Source organism: Helobdella robusta (genome assembly GCF_000326865.2).
Source record: "Helobdella robusta unplaced genomic scaffold HELROscaffold_6, whole genome shotgun sequence".
NCBI lineage: Eukaryota > Metazoa > Annelida > Clitellata > Rhynchobdellida > Glossiphoniidae > Helobdella > Helobdella robusta.
Window position 1 is genome coordinate 4,829,556 of NW_008705330.1, and position 23,249 is coordinate 4,852,804.

General features: G+C 32.8%; 4 protein-coding genes across 4 annotated transcripts; all 4 read right to left on the reverse strand.

The window, feature by feature from the left end:
* Nucleotides 1-6,678: 6,678 nt before the first annotated feature.
* Nucleotides 6,679-8,200, reverse strand: HELRODRAFT_164471 (hypothetical protein; the record flags this gene model as incomplete). The annotated part of the gene is made up of 3 exons (XM_009029404.1): nt 6,679-6,993; nt 7,055-7,713; nt 8,170-8,200. 3 exons carry the CDS (start codon nt 8,198-8,200, stop codon nt 6,679-6,681), a joined length of 1,005 nt encoding a protein of 334 aa, XP_009027652.1.
* Nucleotides 8,201-10,495: 2,295 nt separating this feature from the next.
* Nucleotides 10,496-10,651, reverse strand: HELRODRAFT_153616 (hypothetical protein; the record flags this gene model as incomplete). Its single annotated transcript, XM_009029405.1, has 1 exon — nt 10,496-10,651. A coding segment is annotated over one exon (156 nt), but the record flags the coding sequence as incomplete, so codon positions are not given.
* A 2,625-nt stretch (nt 10,652-13,276) lies between these two features.
* On the reverse strand, nt 13,277-15,841 carry HELRODRAFT_164473 (hypothetical protein; the record flags this gene model as incomplete). The annotated part of the gene is made up of 3 exons (XM_009029406.1): nt 13,277-13,296; nt 13,726-14,164; nt 15,725-15,841. The coding sequence occupies 3 exons, from the start codon at nt 15,839-15,841 to the stop codon at nt 13,277-13,279; spliced, it is 576 nt and encodes a 191-aa protein (XP_009027654.1).
* Nucleotides 15,842-17,348: 1,507 nt separating this feature from the next.
* Nucleotides 17,349-20,453, reverse strand: HELRODRAFT_164474 (hypothetical protein; the record flags this gene model as incomplete). Its single annotated transcript, XM_009029407.1, has 6 exons — nt 17,349-17,536; nt 17,819-17,945; nt 18,055-18,272; nt 18,617-18,727; nt 19,110-19,534; nt 20,383-20,453. 6 exons carry the CDS (start codon nt 20,451-20,453, stop codon nt 17,349-17,351), a joined length of 1,140 nt encoding a protein of 379 aa, XP_009027655.1.
* Between the last annotated feature and the right edge of the window lie 2,796 nt (nt 20,454-23,249).

Consider the following 23,249-nt stretch of genomic DNA (forward strand, 5'->3'; position numbering starts at 1 on the left):
ATCCACATCTTACAACTTCGTCTCACAGAACTCAATGCTTCTCTTTTGTCATTGTAATCACTATCTCATTCTTATTATTATTATCTTTATCATTGAAGTATCATCATCAACAACAGTACCATCATCTTCATCAGTGACTTCATCGTCGTCATAATCAACAACAACAACAACAATATAGTTCTTATCATTATCATTATACAAAACAAAATCATCACCATGGTCATCATCTTCATCATTATCGACAACGACACACATCATCAGCATCATCATCATCAGCAGCAGCATTATCATCATCATCATCCTTATCATCATCATTATCACCACCATCACAATCATCATCATCATCATCACTCTTTTCCATCGTCGTCAAAATAGTAAATACTTTTGTTTATTCCAGTGCCCATTAAGACGACTACACTAATCACAAAGCCATAAAGAGGTTGGCAGCTGTATTAGTAGTAGAAGTAATAGTTGTAGAAATTGTAGTTGTAGTTGTAGAAGTATTCGTTGTAGAAATAGTAGTTGTAAAAGTTGTAGTTGTAGAAGTAGTTGCTGTTGAAGTTGTCGTTGTAGAAATATAGTAGTTGTTGCTGCTGCTGCTGTTGTATTAGTAGTAGTAGTAGCAGTATTAGTAGTTGTAGAAACATTAGTTGTAAAAGTAGAAGTGATAATAGTAGTAGTTGCTGTTGTTCTATTGGTAGTAATAATAGTAGTAGCAGCAGTAGTAGTAGCAGCAGTAGTAGTAGCAGCAGCAGTAGTAGTGGTGTTGGTAGTATAGTAGCAGTTGTGGTACAATAATAGCAACAGACTTTCTAATAGTAGTAGCAGTAATAATATTAATAATTAAAATGGAAGTAACAGTAGCAGTAGTAAAAGTATAAGCGGATATTAGCAGCAGTAATGTTAGTAATAGTAGTAGTGGTAGTAGTTGTAATAGTTGTTGTTTTTGTAGTAGCTGTAGCAACTGTAGTAGTTGTAGCAGCTGTAGTAGTTGTAGCAGCTGTAGTAGTGGTAATTGCAGTAAGGGCAAAAACAAAAGAATGCAAGATGCAGCGTTAAAAGCAGTACTCACACATCAGTGACAAAATATTGCTGTTGATTCCGTGGCCACTATACCATCAGTTAGGATAGAAAGGGAAACATTTTTTTAACGAAAAATAATTAATAGAGCTGCATATGAAATGTTGAAATATTGTAGTAGCTGTTGTAACAGTAGTAGCTGTAACAGCAGTCGAAGCAGTTGCAGTAGCGAACCGCAAGAAAGTATTTTTTGCTTTAATTTTAGTCATTTTATTTTCTAGTGACTGATTTCGCAAAGACAGCCCTCTATGTTTTGGTTAAAAGCCGATTTCAAGCAATCCTGTCGCTAATGGCAGAATACCGTTCAAGTGCCGATTTGTTTTTGTAACTGATGTTATCATTGTGGATATTGTTATAAGTGTTATTCTTATTTTTATTAATATTGTAATCATTTTAATGATAATAATAATAATAATAATAATAATGTTATTATTATTATTGTTATTCTTGTTGTTGTTGTTGCTAATGTATTTATTGAAACTTTCCCCGGCTTAGTCTGTGGCGGAAATAATATCAAAAACTCATTAAGCTGCACGAGTAGATCTTCGCGAGAAACTCAAACTAACGCAATAATAACGACATAATAATAATAATTATAATAATAATGATAATAACAACAACAACAACAATAATAATAACAACAGCAATAAAAAAAATAATATAAGGATAAAAATAATAATAATAATAACAAAAATAATAATATTAACAACATAAATAATAATAATATAATGGAAATGGTACGGAGGTGGTAGCAAATGTAAACCTATGAAGCACTTGTTGCAGGGATGGGATTAGAAGTATTCGTGGCGATAATCTTATCTATCGCATCCCTCCTATCGCAGTCGGTTTAATCATTCGGATCGTCGGTTTTCATAATTTTTTTTAGGAGACGGTCGTTGAATGCATAATGATGATGAAGATGCTGATAATGATGATGATGGTGGTGGCGATCAAGATGGTGATGATACTGATAATGATGATGATCAAGATGGTGATGTAACTGGTAATGATGTGGTGATCAAAATGGTGATGATACTAATAATAATCATGATGGTGGTGATCAAGATGATGATGATGATGATGATGATGATACTCATAATTTGATGGTGATACTGGTAATGATGAGGAAAATGATGATAATGATGGCAAAATTGATGAATAAAAAAACTCATATAAGGACAAAGAAGCTGGCAAAGTGGGTTATACTGGAGACGACGACGACGATGAAGATAATGAGAATGATGAAGAAGAAGATAATATGGTGATGATGAGAATGACGATGAAGAAGATAATATGGTGATGATGAGAATGACGATGAAGAAGATAATATGGTGATGATGAGAATGACGATGAAGAAGATAATATGGTGATGATGAGAATGACGATGAAGAAGATAATATGGTGATGATGAAGATAACGACGATAATAATGATGATGATAACGGTTGTGAAAATGATGATAATAATAAAGGATGGTGATAGCATGGATGACAAATAAAAATAAACAATAACAGCATACATACAATTAACAAGGGGAGCAAACCTGGCGACATTGGAGCAAACAACCCAGATTTGGTCAAATTGTCTTATATAGTGTAGCTCCAGTGGTCTGCAATCCATCTTAATGAACTGTGTGCGTGCGTATGTGTGTGGTTGTTTGTTTGTGTTTGTGTCAGTGTGTGATTTTATGTGTGTGTGTACGTGTGTGTTTTTATGTGTGTGTGTGCTTAAATTTTGTGGTTTTGTTAAGCGTGATTATGTGTATGTCTGTATTTGTGCATGTCTGTATGTGTGCGTCTGAGTTTTCGTGTATGTATGTGTGCGTGTGTGTGTGTGTGTTTATATGTGAGTTCAGGTGTGAATAATTGAAGTTGCGTTGGATGAAAATTTAACGAGAAGATAATTTGTGGATTGCTAGGTTGATAGATGAATGGATTGATTGATTGATTGAGTGCGTGCGTGAGTGAGTGAGTGAGTGAGTGAGTGAAATAAATTTTACGATTGAATGAATGAATGAATGAATGAATGAATGAATGAATAAATGAATGAACGAATGAATGGACAAATGAATAAATGAATGAACGAATGAATAAATGAATGAACGAATGAATGAATGAATGAATGAATAAATGAATAAATGAATAAATGAATGAATGAATGAATGAATGAATGAATGAATGAATGAATGAATGAATGAATGAATGAATGAATGAATGAATGAATGAATGAATGAATGAATGAATGAATGAATGAATGAATGAATGAATGATTGCTTCTCTTCGGCATATCATGGACAGATAATCAAAAAATGTTTTACCCATGGAATAATAAGGCAGATGACGATGGGATGATGATGACGTTGTGATTATTGGTTGTGATTATTGTTATTATTATGATTATTATTTTTATTGTTATTATGATTATTATTATTGTCAGAGAGTGGCTTTCTATGCCTATTAGCGGTTGTGTATCGCAAATACTTTCGCTGCCAACGAAACATGGCGGTAACAACATTGTGTCATTAAAAGAGACTTCAGAAAAAATAAAATTGAAAATCCGCAGCTATCTAAAAAACAACACTAGTGATGAAATCAAATGCCTATGGAGCGAAACAACTTCAAATTTCATCAAATCAGATAGTTCGCTGAACGAAACAGGCTCGCTAAAGCTGTCTCTTAAGCTTCTGGAAGATGACAAAGTGAAATCGTGTCTCAACCACATCAGCGAACTGCAATCTCAGGGAATCATACTCAAAGCCATTGGCCAGCATATAAGCCCAGCACAAATAACTTGTTGGTTCAAAACTACTGAGAAGTTATCCAGGGTACTTTACAGGTTCATAAGAAAATACCTGGTTCAACAATTGCCCACCGATTCAAATATGTTTCAATGGGGCAAAACTGCGACTCCTTTATGTCCGCTCTGCAGCGTTCGCCAGACAAATAAACATGTCGTGTCTAACTGCTGTTCAACATCGGCACTGGCACGATACACCGAAAGACATAACAAAATATTGGCGGTGATCATAAACGAGATAAAAGCTCAGGCTCCTATCGACTGTTGCATATTTGCTGATTTGGAATCGGAAAATGTACGCCCAATAACACAGTTGTTTCACACGCTACGACCTGATGTTGCTGTTCTGCGGGGTGGAAAAATAGAGGTGATCGAGTTGACGATATGTCATGAGACTAACCTACTCTTATCTAAACAATATAAAAGTGCAAAGTACAAAAATCTGAAACAACATTTAAATAATAACTTTATAAACTGCTCTATAACAGTTAACACATTTGAGATATCGCCAATTGGTTTTTATAATAATTTGAACCTATCTATTTTTAAAACTACATGGCCAAATTATTTTAATGTAAAATTAATTAAAATTGTTATTAGCTCGACATATAGTATTTATTGCGCGAGAAACAATGCTTAATTAAATATATCTTTCACTCCTATGCACTTGTAACGTCATCGAGCTTAGGAGGATCGTAGATTTTATTAAAACTCAATTTTTATTAAACTTTATTTTATTTGTCATTTCTTATTTCCTATTATTTTGAATTTTATTTTGTCAATTGAATAAATAAATAAAATATGTTCACATTATTGTTATTCCAATAAAGCATGTTTAACATTATACATTCATTCATCCACCTGTAACTTTTTATATCCATCCATCACATCGAGGACAACGATCCGGTGGGCGATGTCATAACTTCTATTATTATTATTGTTATTATTGTTGTTGTTGTTATTATTATTAATATCGTTGTTGTTGATGTTGTTATTATTATTGTTAAAAATGCGGTTATGATACAAATGCAGCTGTTGGATGATGTATAAATATCTATCTGCCACTACTTCCGCTCCAATATACGAGGATGATGACGATGATGAGGACGAAGATGATGATGATTTAGATGATGATGGCGGTGTTGATGATGATCTGGATGATGATGGTGTGAATGGCAATTCAATTGTGGTTGTTGGAACTGAGAATGATGGCGTTGATGACGACGACGATGATGATGAAAAAGATGAAGACGACGACGACGATGATGAAGACGACGATGATGACGATACTGCACTGGTTTGATGTCTTAGTTGACAGTTTTCGGTACCGAACACTTGGATGACGTCATCGTCATACACCATCACCAACACATCCACTGTGGACGGAAACGGAGATAAATACATTTCAACTTTTTTTTTATTCTTTGAAAAATCAAAATTTGGAAGACGCAAAATTTGCTACAACATGCCAAACGGTATTTTAAGCTGAGAAACAACTCCAAATATATTACTTCAACAGTTTTTAGAATTATTTAAATATTTTCACATGGAGGAATTACGTGTTCATTCATTCATTCATTCATTTATTCATTCATTCATTCATTCATTCATTCATTCATTCATTCATTCATTCATTCATTCATTCATTCATTCATTCACGCAAAATTTGCTACAACATGCCAAACGGTATTTTAAGCTGAGAAACAACTCCAAATATATTACTTCAACAGTTTTTAGAATTATTTAAATATTTTCACATGGAGGAATTACGTGTTCATTCATTCATTCATTCATTTATTTATTCATTCATTCATTCATTCATTCATTCATTCATTCATTCATTCATTCACGCAAAATTTGCTACAACATGCCAAACGGTATTTTAAGCTGAGAAACAACTCCAAATATATTACTTCAACAGTTTTTAGAATTATTTAAATATTTTCACATGGAGGAATTACGTGTTCATTCATTCATTCATTCATTCATTCATTCATTCATTCATTCATTCATTCATTCATTCAATCATCCATGCATCCATCCATCCATCCATTCATTCATTCATCCATGCATCCATCCATCCATCCGTCCGTTCATTTGTTTGTCTATCTTTCGATCTTCCACGTGAGGCAATCTAAAAAGAATAAGTGAATAAAAATAAAACTATCGTAAAATTTAAACTTGCCGGAAGATGTAAGAGCCTTCACTACTTTATAGTCTTTGGTCGATTTGACGTCATGAGCGCATTGGCAGGCGTACAGGTTTGTGATTGGCGCGCGGGCAACATTCATTACCTGATTGTCATCTACGATTGGGACGATCATTTGTTTCTTATCAGGTGGAGGAGCGAATGAGTGAGTGAATAAGGGAGTGAATGAGTGAGTGAGTGAGTGAGTGAGTGAGTGAGTGAATAAGGGAGTGAATGAGTGAGTTAACGTGTAATTGAGTGAGTGTAAGTGAGTGCGTGAATGAGTGCGTGCGTGAGTGAGTGAGTGAGTGAGTGAGTGAGTGAACGAGTGATCTAGCAAATAAATTACTTAGTAAATAGATGAATGGATGAATGAGTGAGTGAAGATAAGCTATTAAATGAGTGAATTCGTGAGAAATGAATGAATAAATGAATGAAGAAATGGAACAAAACAAATTTGATGATAATTAAAAAGTATAAAATTATTATACAAATAAATAATCATTAAAACGAAAAATGAAGCAGAGTGAATTCTAAAAAGCTATTTTATTGCAATCAATAAAGTACTTTCATTTAAAACCCTCCACTAACAATCGAATGTGGCAACGTTTGAAATCAGGAGCTGTTTTTGTTCAGGCAGATGATGTTGTCGATAATTTTGTTGTTGTTGTTGCAATTGTTGTTGTTGATGATGTTGTTGCAGTTGTTGTCGATGTTTTTGTTGATGATGTTGTTGCAGTTGTTGTCGATGTTTTTGTTGATGATGTTGTTGCAGTTGTTGCTGTTGCAGTTGTTGTTGATGATGTTGGTGCAGTTGTTTTTGCAGTTGCAGTTGTTGTTGTTGTTGTTGCAGTTGTTGTTGTTGCAGTTGTTGATGTTGTTGTTGTTGCAGTTGTAGTTGTTGTACCGATTGTCCATTAATAAACCATGCTATCCAGCAAGAAGGCCAGCATGTACATGTGCACTGTAACGTTACCGTCGATGTTGTTACTTTCTTGCTGTCTGTGTTGTTCAAATTGTTGTTGTTGTTCGTGTTGTTACTGTTTTTGTTGTTGTTATTGTTGTTGAAATTTTTATTGTTGTTGCAAATGTTTTTCATGTTGTTGGGATTGTTGTTTTGTTTGCAGTTGTTGTTTTCTTTACTTCCTGTCGATTTACTGACGATGTGACTTGAAAAGTTTGAGTTGTTGTTGTTTCTGTGAACTTTGAAATTTTTCGTCTTGCTGCTGTTATGAGGAATATTTTCATCGTCATCGTCATTATGGTTCGTGGCACCAACACCATCTTCATTGTAGTTTTTGGGGCTTTCTTCTCTTTCATCAGCTTCATTGAAATGATTATCACCTTCATCATGATTGTCCTCTTCGTCCAACTCATCGTTGGTGTTCTCATTTGCAAGTTTTTCATCATCAACATCATCATTATCATCCTTATCAACACCATCATGATCATCATTATCAACATCATCATCATTTTTGTTCGTTTTGCCTCCACCTTCATTAACATCGTCATCAGCATCAATGTAATCACTGGCGTTGCTATCATTATTGGCATCATTATTTTCACCATTATCATCAAGGAGATCAGCTTCATCATCATCTTCATTATCGTCATCTCTGGACAGCAATCTTAGCCTAACTGATGGATGAGCTGTGGATAAAAATTGGCAACTTCAGCTTTTCGAGATTTTATTGTTTAGTCGTGTGGTCGGATGCTTGCTGAGTTTGTTTTTAGCTTGGTTTTATAAACTGTTTATTTTGTTTGTTTATTGAGCTTTTTTTATTTATTACCTGTGTGTGTGTTTGTTTATATGCGTGTGTTTGTGTTGGTGTGTGTATTTGTGTTTGTGTGTATTTGTGTTGTGTTTGTTGCAGTAGGATTTACATGCCAGTGCATGTTCTCATACCAAATTCAGCTGGTGATTAAAGCAACGCCATGTTTGCAATGCACGTGATTCGGAGAAATTTGTAACGAAAAATAAAATTATATAGCAATTTGATACTGTAGGTAGATGACTGAATGTTGTGAGATATACAATCAATGTTTTCAATTTCGATAGTATTAGTTCTCCACACATTTTCAAAATTTTGAAATTTAATTTCGAACTCGCGGAGGAGCGTTTGAGAGCAATCCTCATATGACGCAAACTTAATGTAGCTAAATATCATGTTATACGTTCTTAATAAATATTATATACACGCAAAAACACGTACATACGCACACACAACTACACACAGACAAACACACACACACATATATATATATATATATGTGTGTATATATATATATACAACGACACACACACATACAGACACACACACATACTGCAGCGTTTGATTGATTGATTGAGTATGATTGCTTGTGGGATCATTGTAACGGGACCAGGAAGATTCAAAAGGGGAATACAATTACTAAACTTTCTACTACTGTGTGCATTACTATTTCTATAAATACTGCTACTGCTACTTTTTCTTACATTATAAATTTGACCAATGCTGGTTGTACTGCTGCGGCTACTACTTCTAGCACCACCACCACCACTACTAATACTACTGATACCGCTACTAATACTACTACTACTACTACTACTACTAATACTACTACTGATACCGCTACTACTACTACATCAACAACAACAACAACTACTACTACTACTTTTAACATTTAAAAGTCAATAATGCAATTACTGAAGCGGTAACTACATTATTTAACAAATGGAAAATTTTGATAAAAATTAATTGAAATAATGGAGGTTTTTGTAATTTCTGAAGCTAACAAGCAGAAACGAATTGTTTTTCATATTTCAATTTATCATCACTGTAATTTTAATTATAGTATTATCATATTATTTTATTTAATATAATTATTATTATTATTATTGCCATTTATTTATTTTTCTTCAACAAGACTACAACAATCATCTATCACCGAAAATGTAAATATTTAAGAATCAACCTGCTTCTAAATTCATTGTTGTACAACGCCACTAAATGGAATGTATCTCCCCGCTGGGATGTGTGTGTGTGATGGATGCATGGATGCACTGCAGCCAGAACAGCTGCTTCTTGCTACTCCAGTTACTACACTACTACTACTACTACTACTACTACTACTACTACTACTACTACTTGTACTACTACTACTACTACTACTACTACTACTACTACTACTACTACTACTACTACTACTACTTGTACTACTACTACTACTACTACTACTACTACTACTACTACTACTACTACTACTACTACTACTACTACTATTATACTACTATTACTACAACAACAACTAAAACAACTACTACTACCGTTAATAGTTTTATTTTAATTATTACAACCGCTAATACTAGCGAGTTGACTACTGCTGCTGCTGCTGCTACTGTTACGACTGCTACTACCAATATTGTGTTATGATGATTGGATGCAGCTAAACAGCCATTAAACTCATTAGAGGCGTTTTTTTCTCTCGAATTTACGATAAACAATGGCACAAGATCGTCCGAGTGACATGGCAATAGGAAATTTGAAAGGTAGTGATTTAACGAACTAATTGATGTGCATCTCGTAAGCAAGAAATACGCACTCGATACGCTTCGTACGTATTAATTAATTGTCTAATAACTAATAGCGACAACAGTAATTTCATTATAATAATTATAATTAGTAATAAAGTTAAATAACTTCAAAAACAAAAACATGTCAACATATAGAAATATAAGTGTACAGTACATACATTTAAACATTGACAAGAATCATGCAAAAATCCAGAGAAAGAAAATATCTTAAACTAGATTGCGTTATAAAAACCAAAAATAAAGATTCTAGTACACATAGTTATACAATTTGAAATTTAAATATGAAATCATTTCAAATATTCTAGATTTTTATTTTGGTCTAAAAGGTTTATTATCATTTTTTGAAGCGTGAAACTTATTTGAATTAGAAAATATATAAAGGTACCTCAAACGACTTGGTTTTCAAACGTTAATCGTATATATTATAACATAGCATTTGGTATCACCGCGAGTTTATTAATCTTATTTTTGTTTGTTCGTCTCGGTACCATGTAATTATTTTTTGTGCACTGGCTTATCTCTCTAAAATGTTGTTTGCGTTAATATTGTATACAGTTATATCTCAGTGTTCATTTAATTGAAACTGTCGTTACATATATATTTTTGTTTGAAAATTTCTAAATGAATGGTTTTAAATAAACAATTCAATTACATTTTAGTCTTTAAACTTTTATTGTACAGAAATATTTGTGAAATTAAAAGTGTCACAAAAGTTTATTTAAATGCAAACGACAATTATAAGACAATTATAAAAACAATTTAATAAAAATTAGGTGAGATCAGGATGACGATGATGACGGTTTGACTGCCATCCTCTTCCTCTCTAACATGATGCTTGGTATCAGTTGACTTTTTAGACACAACAGCTTTGCGGCAATATGGACAACTTGTTTTGTTTTCTAGCCAAGTGTCCAAACATTTGAAATGGAATGCGTGTCTGCAACCCATTTCGTAGACGAAGGAACTCTGCACAAATTCTTCGTTGCATATGCAACACTCCTCGTTCATGAACTTGTCTCTAACAAAGGGCAGAAAATATTTCATATTTTCCATTTTCTCGCGGCGAAAGGTATCTCTGAAACAAATTTGTCCTTTGATATTGATGCCATCATCAGGCATCGTTATGTCTACTCGGTGCTTTACTGTTTCTTCTGCCAAAATATTGGAACGGTGACAATCTTGTAAATTCTTCATTATATCGTACTGATCATGAAGAGGCAATGAATTGAAGTGGGACGTTCTTCGAATTAATGTATCCACCCAACCGGATTTGCCTATAGCAACCATTTTCGAAAGTTTTTTCATTTCACGTTTCGGCAGCTTACAGTTGTTGTTTTCAACGAAATATCTTTCTAGTTTGGCAACGTCTCTTTTGATCTGACTTTCAATGAATTCAGCCGTGTATTCTTTGACGGCTTCTTTAACACATTTTATCATTTCAATTGAGTTTAAATTTTCCATAATCTGATTTGTATTTCAGCGCGTATATATCAAATTAATCACTCCTAATTCTTATCTAGACTGGCTGTTGAATGTTCGAAGCACTATCGGCTCTTCTCTTGAATAGGAATGAATCAAAAATAGTTAAATGTTCAAAACATTACCAACTCTTTATATTTATAGGATGGTAACAAAGAAAGTTTAAAGTGTTAACCGAACACAAAAATGACTTTATTGCCTTGAAAAAGTGACATCTAATCTCAGTGAAGATAAAGTGAAATAGATCATTCACTTTGGTTAAAGTAATTTTCTTAAGTGAATTTATTCGAGTATGTTAGAATTAAAGTAAGGTAATTGTGAAATAAATTATTAACATTCAATGTTCCACATTCAAATTTTTTTCATTACGAAAATATTTCTGTATTTGTTTGATTTTGATGTTTCAGCCACTGATTAGTTGAACGCTCGACGTCACTGCTACATATTGCTGATCTTAAAATTCATTTTTGTATTATTATTTTCGTATTATTATTATTATTATTTCCATCTTAAACAGCACTCTAATCCTTGTCCCGCCACTATCATCATCACCACAGTCATCATCGTCAACATCTTCCTAATCATCAGCTCTCAGCTTAAGAAAACCCTATTAGCATGAGAACAGCGTTTCAGATAAGAACTTTGATAATTCCGAATTCTTCATCTTCCATTAGCACGTATGCATTATGCCGGTTTCTCGTCGTTATCGTCATTCTCACCATTATCATCACTCACATCATCATTTTCATCATATTAACCCTTATCGTCACTATTATCATTTTCTTTTTCTTTATTCTCACTTCTTTCTCCGTCCCATCATCATCATCCATCATCATTCTCCTTCTCTTACTCAGTTTATGTTTTATCACCTGAATTCCACCAACGTCAGCATCTTAAACTTTTCTAATTTCTCTCCAATTCAAATTTTTTGTAATCAAGTTAATCTAGAGCGAGCTTTGGAGCAGAGCACGCGGGATCACCACAGAAAAGGAACTAACACGATAGAGATAATGTGACTTTGCGAATTTGAAAATTGGCCTGTTGCTAGCAACAATAATTTCAATAAAAACAAACAAGCAAACAAAAATTTGGCAACATTTTTAGCAGGCAGTTATTGCCGTACGTAAAATTAAAAAAAAAAATCTAATAACTAGTGACCTCATATATATATGAAATATAAAACCATTACCCCTTTTTTATACGAAAATATACGATCGTCACCATCAACAACATCAAAACATTCACTATTTCACCATCGTTATCCTCGCAATCATCACGATCACCGTCGTCGTTATTTTCAACATTATCATCAGTGAACGATTACAATGGAACGCGACTTTATCGTTCGCAAATGAATGACAAAAGTAAAAACTGATGGTGATGATGATGGTGAAAAAGAGGATGATGGTGGAGATGATGGTGATGGTGAAGATGATGATGATGGTGATGATGGTGAAAAGAGGATGATGATGGTGAAGATGATGATGGTGATGGTGAAGATGATGGTGATGGTGAAAATGATGATGATGATGGTGAAGATGATGATAATGGTGAAGATGATGATGATGGTGAAAATGATGATGATGATGATGGTGAAGATGATGATGATGATGGTGAAAAAGAAAATGACAATAATAATGATGTAAAAGATGACTATAATTTAAATTAAAAAGATGATAATGGCATCATTGTGAAGTCATAAAGCTGGAAGCTAGAAGTAAATGTTTTTGTCATGTTTAAAGAAGATACTCATTTGATAATTTTTCTTATTTATTTTTTAATTTTCCATAATTCCCAGGCGGAAATGGTTAATTATTATGGCGGCGTATGTGGAGAACGTTTAATAAATTTGTCAGGAAAATTATTATTTTTAAAATAAACGAACGCAACGAAACAAAGCGAAAGGAGAGGAAAGAAACACATCGTGCAAGGGAATGAAATGTCGTCCGCTCATCCATTCCGTCTGGTCACGTGAATAAACAAACATCAGATGTGACGTCATGTGTTGTCGTTGTTGGGAGAGTTTTTTTAGATTTGTTTTTTTTTTCGAATTTTATTTTATAAACTTGGGTTCAAAAGAGCTAATTAAATAAGAGTTTAAAAAAAATTATTTTTTGTGCTTAAATATTGCAAAATCTTTGCAGCTCAAAATTCAACTCTTTATTCGCGTTTAATATCGCCTGTTTTTTCCACAACAACAAAGATTATTAACTTGACGATGTTGGCCGGTAGTATTGTGTGGCACTTCACGATCTTAATTATCGTAATTATCATTCATTTTTTGATATTTAAATTTGTTAATATTTGTGTTAATATAATTATTTTTTATTTTCACTATTATTTCTGAAATAATTATAATATTATTTAAATTAATCTTCCTGGATGTTACTCCCGCAAAAATAATTTTTTTAAATCCGCTCAAATAATTTTTCTAAATATTTTAATGCATTTTTAAAACAAAAGTAAAACGTTCCTTTTTTGATTTAACTAACTGATAATGATTAAAATAAATTATAGCGATAATAATAATTATCATAATAATGGTAAAAATAACTATTATAAAAACAATTACTTGCAAATATTATGAAATTATAAATGTAAAAACTAACTTGTGACAAGTAGATTCATTGAGCACTGGCCGATTATGGCGTCGTTGTCTTGGTTACCGAAGATATTGTTGTTTATATTATTATTATTATTGTTGTTGTTATTATTTTCGTTGTATTTACTGTTGCTATGGCGTATAAACAAAATTCCTTTAATAATGTTGTCATAAATTATCTCCCTGGTGTTTTCTTTGATGTTGTAGCTGTTATTGTTGTTGGTTTTGTTGCTTTTATCCATATTGTGGTTATTTATGGAGTTGTCGTTGTTCATGCTGTTGTTGCTGCTGGTACTGATAACTTTTTCCACTATGTTGTTGTTGTTGTTAATGTCATTTTTGTTAGTGCCGCTGAAATTATTGCTTCGTTTAATGATAGCAATATAGTGGCCAATGTGTAGAAGTGAGGCGTTGAGAATGAACAACGAGACTCCGTCTGTATAGAGCTGTTGTTGTGTTGATGTTGTTGATGTGAATGTTGTTGTTGTTAATGTGTTTGTGAATGTTGTTGATGATGGTGTGTGAATGTTGTTTTTGTTGATGTTGTTGTAAATGTTGTTATTGCTGTTTTTGTTGATGCTGTTGTAAATGTTGTTGTTGATGTCATTTAGATGTCGATGTGTTGTTTTCAACATTGTTAATGTTGTGTAGTTGTTATGTTCAACTTTTTTTGAAATTATCATTTCTCTCACGTGTAAAACGTTAAGCAAAATTTAAAATTCTCTACATATGCCTGTTTGGGAATATCTGTGTGTGTCAGTGAGATTCTTTTTTTAAAAGTACAAAAGTATGCACGTGTGTATGTGTGTATGTATGTATGTATGTCTGTATGTATGTATGTCTGTATGTATGTATGTCTGTATGTATGTATGTAAGTATGCATGTATGTATGTATGTATGTATGTATGTATGTATGTATGTATGTATGTATGTATGTATGTATGTATGTATGTATGTATGTATGTATGTATGTATGTATGTATGTATGTATGTATGTATGTATGTATGTATGTATGTATGTATGTATGTATGTATGTATGTATGTATGTATGTATGTCTGTCTGTATGTATGTATGTACATATGTATGTACACATGTATGTGTGTACGTGTGTATTAACTGTACAAACAAAATATACATATTTAATCACGTGCTAATGGTCGTAGCGCATATTCCATTAACCCACAAAGAGATGCGTCGTTCTTAAAAGAACCAGAAAAATATGCGCTCACGTGTTCTGCAGACGGAGTGTGAATTTATGTATTGCTTCTTGTTATGTTGCTGGCCTTCAATTTATGTGGCACGTTAATACTGCACATAGTCCTTGTTTGTTTTATTGTCATTGATATTGTTATTATTATTATGATTATTATTATTGTTATTGTTATTATTTTTATATTGTTGCTGTTGTTGTAGTTGCTGTTGTTGGTGTTATTGTTGTCGTTGTTGTTGTTAATTTTTTCTTAAACTTTTTTTGGGTTTTTACCATTGAGAGTCTGTGGCATGCAAATTCGTCGTCGTCATCGATGACGTCATCATGTTGATTCGATGGTCGTTTTGTGTTACGTTCTATTTATTATTTTTGCTTTTGTTATTATTTTTATCGTTGTTGTTGTTGTTGTTAGCACGTGTTCATTCAAGTTAATGACGTCATTGTTATTTTTGTGCGGATGTTATTTGTTTATTTTCTAACTTTCCAATGTTGCGTCTCAATTTCTATTGTTGATGTAATTTCAATTTAGTGTTACTGCAATGTTATAATGTTAATGTCGTTAATGACATTCGGATGGATAGACTCTTCTTGATGTTATTGTTTCTGTGCGTTCAGTTAGGATTGTGCATATTGTTAATATTAACGTATTATTGTTATTATTATTATTATTGTTGTTGTTATTGTTGCTGCTGCTGTTGTTGTTGCTTATAATTATTCTTGTTGTTGTTCTTTCATTGTACAACTGTGGATATTTTTATTTTTATTTATTACATTGTAAATATCATTCTACTGACATCCTCATTGTTTTGGTTCTCGATGTTGTTGTTGTTAATGCTATTGTTGTTGATGTTGTAGTTGTTGTTAATGTTGTTGATGTGGTTGTTGATGATGATGTTTTCAATTTTAAGCATTTGAATATTTTTGTTAACAATAATTTTGTTATTTTTTGTTGTTGTTGCCTGACGTTAATCGTTGATTCAATCCGTTTTAAATTTTTTTGCTTTTACTAAAATATTTGCGAAAATTGCCCAAACTGAAATATGAGAGATTTGATTGGACCGAATAAATTTCAACTAGAGAAACGACGCCAACAATAATTTGATGGCTCGTCCGTGCTTTTGTGCTATGCATATTTGTCAATGCTAAATTATAACGATGTTTTAAAAAAAGGTTTTTGTTAATGACGTTGTTAATGTTGTTGATGTTGATATTCTTCTGTTGTTGTTGATGTAGATGTTGTTGAAGTTGTTAATTTTGTTGATGTTGTTAATGTTCTGTTGTTGATGTTGTTGCAGTTGGCTTACTTAATGTAGGTGATATTAATGTTATTTTTGTCAAATGAATTTTTTTCTGTTAGGGATACCATTGTATTCGATGTTGTTTATACACTTTTTTGCTACTTTCAATAAGTTACATTAATGTTACTGTTGTTAAAATGTGATTGCAACAAAATGAAATAAATATTTTTAATTGGGTGAGTTGTGTTTTCATGAATGTTATAGTTTGGTGAACGAGTTATTGTGGATGATTTGGATAATTAGTCAACTTTTGTTATTTACATGAATGGTGTTCAGTTTAAACGAGTTGTTTTTTTATTGTTTGCTGATTGTTTGCTTGTTCGTTCGTTCGTTTGCTTGTTTGTTTTTTAAGTTGGCTAGTTTGTTGTTTGCTCAATTGTTTGCTGCTTGTTCGTTCGTTCATTTGTTCGTTTGTTTGTTTTCTAAATACTTGTTTTTGTTATTTGTTCATTCATTTATTATTTAATCTATAACATCTCATGGCAATTTAATTCGCATGATTTATGTTTTCCAAATTTAATGTAACATTCAAATGATAATTTAAAATTTTTCATTAACATTCTTCAACTGAGAAGCATTCAAACAATTGAAACCTGATGCTGTAGATGATGGCGAGAATTCGGATGACGACAACAAAAGTGTGGTGAGACGTTTGGTTGTGGTGGTTGTGGTCGATTCTGCTGTCGTGGTTGTGGTAGGTGCGTTTGTTGTCGCTTGTATGGTTGTTGGGGTTTAAAACTGGTTTTTGATTTTGTTTGTTTTTCTTGTAGAAGTTGTTGTTGTTGTTGTATCGGATGTTGCTTATAATAATGTAGTTGTTCATAGTATTGTTGTAGCTCCTGTCTACGCTGCTCTTTAAATATTTTCAAACGCTGTTTCAGTTCATTTTGCTGCCGCTGTTGTTGTTTTTGTTGCTGTTGTAGTTGTTGATATTTTACTTGTTTTTGAACTTCTTGTTGAAAATTATGTTGTTGATTTGTTTGTTTATGCTGTTGTTGATTCATCTGTCTATGCTTTTGCTGATGGTCACGTGGTTCTTTTTTCCGTACATGTTTTTGTTTTTGATGTCTGAAATTGCTTCGGGAAAATTTTCCTTTTTGTTTTCTTAAAATTTTATTGTTTAATTGCGACTGCTTTCTTTGAAGTTTTGGCAAAATTTGTTTCTGTTTGTTTTGGTTTTGTTGCAGATGGTGGTGTTGATAGTGTTGCTGCCTGTGGAATTCAATGTATTGTTTTCGACGAATTCTTTTCTGTTGAAGTTGTTGTTGTTGTGTTTCGTAGTTTTGTTGAGGTTGTTGTTGTTGGTTGCTGTGGTTGTTGTTGTTGTTGGGCGTAATGTTGCGTTTTTGTTTGATGTGTTGCTGCTTTTGTTCGTGAACCTCGGAATGATGATCAAAATGTTGATGATGTCGTTGCTGTTGGTTTTGTTGTGGTGATTGTTGTGGAAATTTTTTTTGAGGTTGAAGTAGTTGTTGTTGCTGTTGTATAGATTGCTGCAATTTTGTTTGAAACATAAAATTTTTTCCACTTTGTAAATTTGATTTCTGATTTTCAAATCGCTTTTGTTGTCGTTGTATAACGTTTGCTAACAAGTGTTTATATGGCTGGTCGTGTGAGAAATTGTGCTGTTGTACATTTTGATGTTGTTGTTGATCATTTTGATGTAGTTGATTTTGATGTTGTTGTTGACGTTGCTCATGTTGTTGTTGTTTTTTTTCTAGTTTCAAATTTTGTAGTTGCAGTTTTTGTTTATTCTTGGATTGTTGTTCATTTTGTGATATTTGCTGACATGGCAACTGCCAGATGCCGAGATGATGAACATTCACCTGTTGACCAACAATGTGACCATCTTTCAACCATTCTACTTTCCCAAACTCCTCGGCTCTCATTTCCCAAAGTGGCTGAGTTATTGTTTTGTTGACGTTTTCATTGTTTCTCTCATGGCTGTTGTTCACTCGTGTTTGCACTGTTTCGTTTGCTCGTTTGTTGTTCGTGTTCGTGCTCAAGTTCGCCTGACTACTTGATCTTTCATTTTTCATTTTTTCTGCATTTGTTTCATTCATGTTTCGACATTTAAAAACAGAAAAGTTGTTGTAGGTAGGGTTATTTATCTTTAAGTTCAAAATTTTGACCTTCAATATTTGTTGCATTTCTTATTTTATTATAACTATTATTATTCAGAAAATGCTTCTTCAACTCCCATAGAAAGATATTTGACAAAAAAAAGTTGTTACAAAAATAATCAGTGTACGATGAAAATTTTACTACAACAAAAAATAAAATAAAATGGTAAATTTTGAAATTTCATCTCGAATCCACATTGAAAATAAAACAGAATATACCACATACCAGCCAACCATTCAACCGCCCACCAACCAGTCAACCAACCTCCTCTACCACCATCATCATTACCATCAGTTGTTCTTGGCTTAGAGGCTCGGCAGAGCAGTTTGTAGTTGCGACCCTCGAGAAGGTTCAGGTCGGTGGTTGGTGTTTGGTCTGCTTGCGATTGGTTTGTACACTTTTGTATTTATGTATTGGTATCAGCCCAAAACTTTAAATTAAACCACCATTTAAACAAACATACTCACATACGTACAAATTCACAACAAAGTTCACACCACACACACACACACACACACACACACACACACACACACACACACGCACCTTAGTAAATAAAGACAGATAAAAAAGACACACACACACACAAAATCAAACATTCATTTGCATGCCTGCACCCATGTTAACATGTTTATGTAACACGCAAATCTAGACGTTCGTCAACGTGCACACGCAGACAAATGTAAACAAACACGCACGCACACGCAAACACACGCACGTAGTATTCAAATATTTGTTTACACATTAACAAGCTCACCATGGAGGTATATGACTTTCCACGGGTAACAAAAACGATAACTGTTGAGACTGGCAAAGTTGTTCTTAGATCCAGCATCAATCAAATCATCACCAACATCATTACTGTTGTCATTTCTATGATCACCAATACCGTGGTTATCGTCAGTGTTATCAGTCAAAACATAATCATCATCGTACTCATCATCATCGTTGTCGTCATTTTCATCATCATCAGTGTTATCATCATCCTCGTCATCCCCATCTTCGTCGTTGCCACTATCATCTTCTTCATCATCATCATCTTCTTCTTCATCATCATCGTCTTCTTCGTCATCGTCTTCTTCATCATCGTATTTGCCATGGCGATGAAGGTCTTCCTCTTGCATCATCTCAGCCTGACAAACGCATTTCTTCTCCACCTCCCGCAAAGTGCATTTGGCTGACCTACATGCAGAGTAATGATCTGAATGGAGATGTTATTGCACGTGGACAGGACGGCGATTATGATGATGCTATTTTCAAAGATGAAATAAAAATTAAACACAAGGCAATGATAAAAACTTTTGAAATAATTACGGCGATGGTAGGGTGATAATAATGAATAATGAGGATAATTGCTTGCTGGTGAAATATTTCATGACGATGATGACGATGATTGCTGACATGATGGTGCGGACAATGATGGCCATGCGATGACAACCAAAACACTACGCCGTGAACTCTTCTCGAGAAAAAATTTTTATCTAAAAACAAGTCAGCGGACAACTGGATGAACAAAAGTGACTTGTAAAGCAAAACGTGGAGTGAAAAGTAGAAAAAAATGTGTGAAAAAATTACACATTATCCGGGAGAGAAAGAGAAAGAAACAGGAAAGAGTGAGAGAGAGAGAACTTTTGTATGTTTCATTAAATCATCCGCCATTTTGTTTCGTATTAAGTTGGTCGTGGGCACATCTGAATGCATTGTTAAGTATGATTAACAGTCTATCTGCGTCGCTTACACGCACGCATCGCACATACCTCCACAAAACACGCTCAGACATCATACAAACTTTTACAAAAGTACCGTGCCCCGCACATACAAACATAATACAAATTGATGTTGTGGATATGTATACTTTCTAAACATACATACACATATACATACATACACACATATATACATACATACACATGTACATACGTACACATGTACATACGTACACATATACATACATACACATATACACACATATATACATATACATACATACACACACATGTATGTATGCAAGTATACGTAATGAAGTTTACTTCACATTAATGTCGTAACGCAAGTTCATTAGGAAGATTCCCACTGAGTGTCCACATTTGAACAGAACCATTTCGTTCTTCGAGTATTTTCTTATCACTCCAGTTGAGAGGTGTGCTGCTTCCTACTCCAACATTTTAATGCGTTTTTATGGACTGGACATATGTTACTCATAGAAGTTGGAGATATTTGTTTTTTGCAGAATATCCAACAGCCACTATTTATTTATTTTTTATTTCTTAGACTATGGAAAACCAAATGAAAACGAGTTTATGTTGCGGTTGAAATAAGGTTTCATATGCATAGGCAGGTACATGAATCCAGTAGTTGTGGAGGAGCAGTTAGGTATGGTGACATGTTTCAACTAGAAAAATGAACGTATCAGTAGAATGACGACATGGATAATAATATCTATTTGTAATGACGATAATGATGCTGATGTTGATAAGTGTTATTTATCCATGTTTGCATGTAATGTGTTGTATTTATATTTTAGTATAGTAGTATAGTATTTTAGCATTTTTTTTATATTAGAGTATTGTTTATAAGATCTAAAATTGAACTGGCTATATCACTCAATTTTAATATTTTTTTAAATATTTATCTTGCAGTTTTGTTTTTTCATTGTTCAGCTAATATTTCAAAATTTAATTGTCAACATTTTAACATTTCAACGTCATTCAAACTGTCAACCATTCCATGTACGTACCAGTTCCAGCCTCAACAATTAACATATTGCAGCAATTAACCAAATTCTCGTTATCCAATTAATTAAGCTAATTTAAATAATTCCTAAACTAACAGAATCCCAATAGAATGTTTCAACATTGTTTTTCAAAATGCGTCTAATTTCTTTATAGTTTTTCATGTATCCAAACATCAAAACAACAATTCATTTTCATTACTCTATCTGAACTCTTTCTATCACGCTCTAGCAATAATCAATACCACCTCCATTTGCCCACCGCCTTCAACGTACAACGGAGCTCCTACGACTCACATCCATCAATCCCTAATTAACCCATTAAGCCGCCAAATCAATACATTCATTTCTTCTCGTCGTCTGCTCTTTCTACTTATAACAATTTCTTTCCGATGTTTACGCTTCAATTTTTTTTATATATAAATGATCATGATATGATATAAATGATAGTTTTGTAAAAATTATACCGAAGATAAAACTCACGTTAATAATTTAAAGTTTACAAAATGCTGTCAATAACTGTTGCAATTAGAATGATATAAACTTGAATTAAAGGAATTTTTATGGAAGGTTATTTTTAAATAAATATTGTAAAACATATACAGATTTATTGGGTCTTGCGGGAACCACAAACAATGAACGACATAAATATCTTGCGTACAAAAGTCAAATAAGTTTTATTCTGTTTCGAAAATGGTCATCATAGTTTTCACATTATTTTTGTTTCAAATGCAACTAAACGAGTTAAAATGTCAAACATTGATGAATGTGTGTTCATTTATTGGATTCAAAACTGACCAACCAAATGACCAACCAACCAGCCAACCAGCTAGCCAACCAACCAGTCAGTTAGCCAACCAACCAACCAATCAACTGACAACACAACTACATAATTCATTCAATGTTGTTCTCAAAAATGACAAAAAAGTCGTTTAAAACTATAAATAAATCAATAATATATTTGTGGAAGTTTCACATCAAAATTTTTAACCTATAAAAATATGAAATTACTTTAAAGATTCCCATTACTTTATTTCGATTCCCATGTATTTATTATTTCATTCATTTATGTTTTTATTTATTCCTACAATTTTTTTGTTTCGTTAAACTTTTTGAAAGACACTTTACCGTTAGGCAGTTGTGCCACCCAACTAACTAATTGATTAATTAATTAATTATAATTTCAGTCATTCAATTAATTAATTAATTATGTAAATTAGTTAATTAATTAGCGACAGATAAGCAGTAAACATTCACGAACCGTCGTCAGATGTCGCCTGATATTGCTGATTAGTATCGCTTATGGCCATCTTGTTTAGTGTATGGAGATAAAAAGGATGAAGACGACGATGACGATGATGAGGATGGTCATCAAGATGGGTGATCAAACTCATTGGGTTGGTTGTACTCATCTGAATAATATTTTTTAATTTGATCGAGATTTCATTATCAAATTTTTTATAATCTATATTGTTGATGCTTTTAAATTGTAGAGGGTCAAGTTTGTCGATAGATTTGTTAGTAGGAAAATCCGCTTTCAATTCAAAGTTCACTAATAAAATTAATACTTACTAATTGCAAACGTCAAAAAGAAATTATCTCTATGCAAGTTTTATTGGCAATACTGCTAATATTAATATTTTAATAAACAAGTCTATTTGCTGAAGCGTAAAAACAAAACATGAAAAAAGATTCCAAGAAAGAAAATGAACTTCTTAATAATATAGAACCCTTATATACTTTTATATTTAGAGGGATTTTATTTAATTGTTGAAATTTATTATTATCATTCGTTATTGTGCTGTTCATATTATCAAGAGTATATTTATTGTTGTTTAGTTTGTTTGTTGAAGTTTTATGTCACAATTTTAATAAAGATTTAACGACCCAATTGTAAAACATTCTTCCTGATGTTCTATAATGATTTTTACTTAAAAAAATTGTTATACTTTTTATGATACTGTTAATTGCTAATTACTGTTTACTAACTTGTGTGTGGCTAAGGTCTCCAGTTGATTGCACCATGTTTTTCGTCATCATCATCATCATCGTTGTTGTCATCATCATCATCATCATCATCATCGGTGACGTCATCACTATCGTCATCGTTGACGTCATCAGAACCGTCACCATCAATAAATCATCACTTCACGTGGATTCATAGCA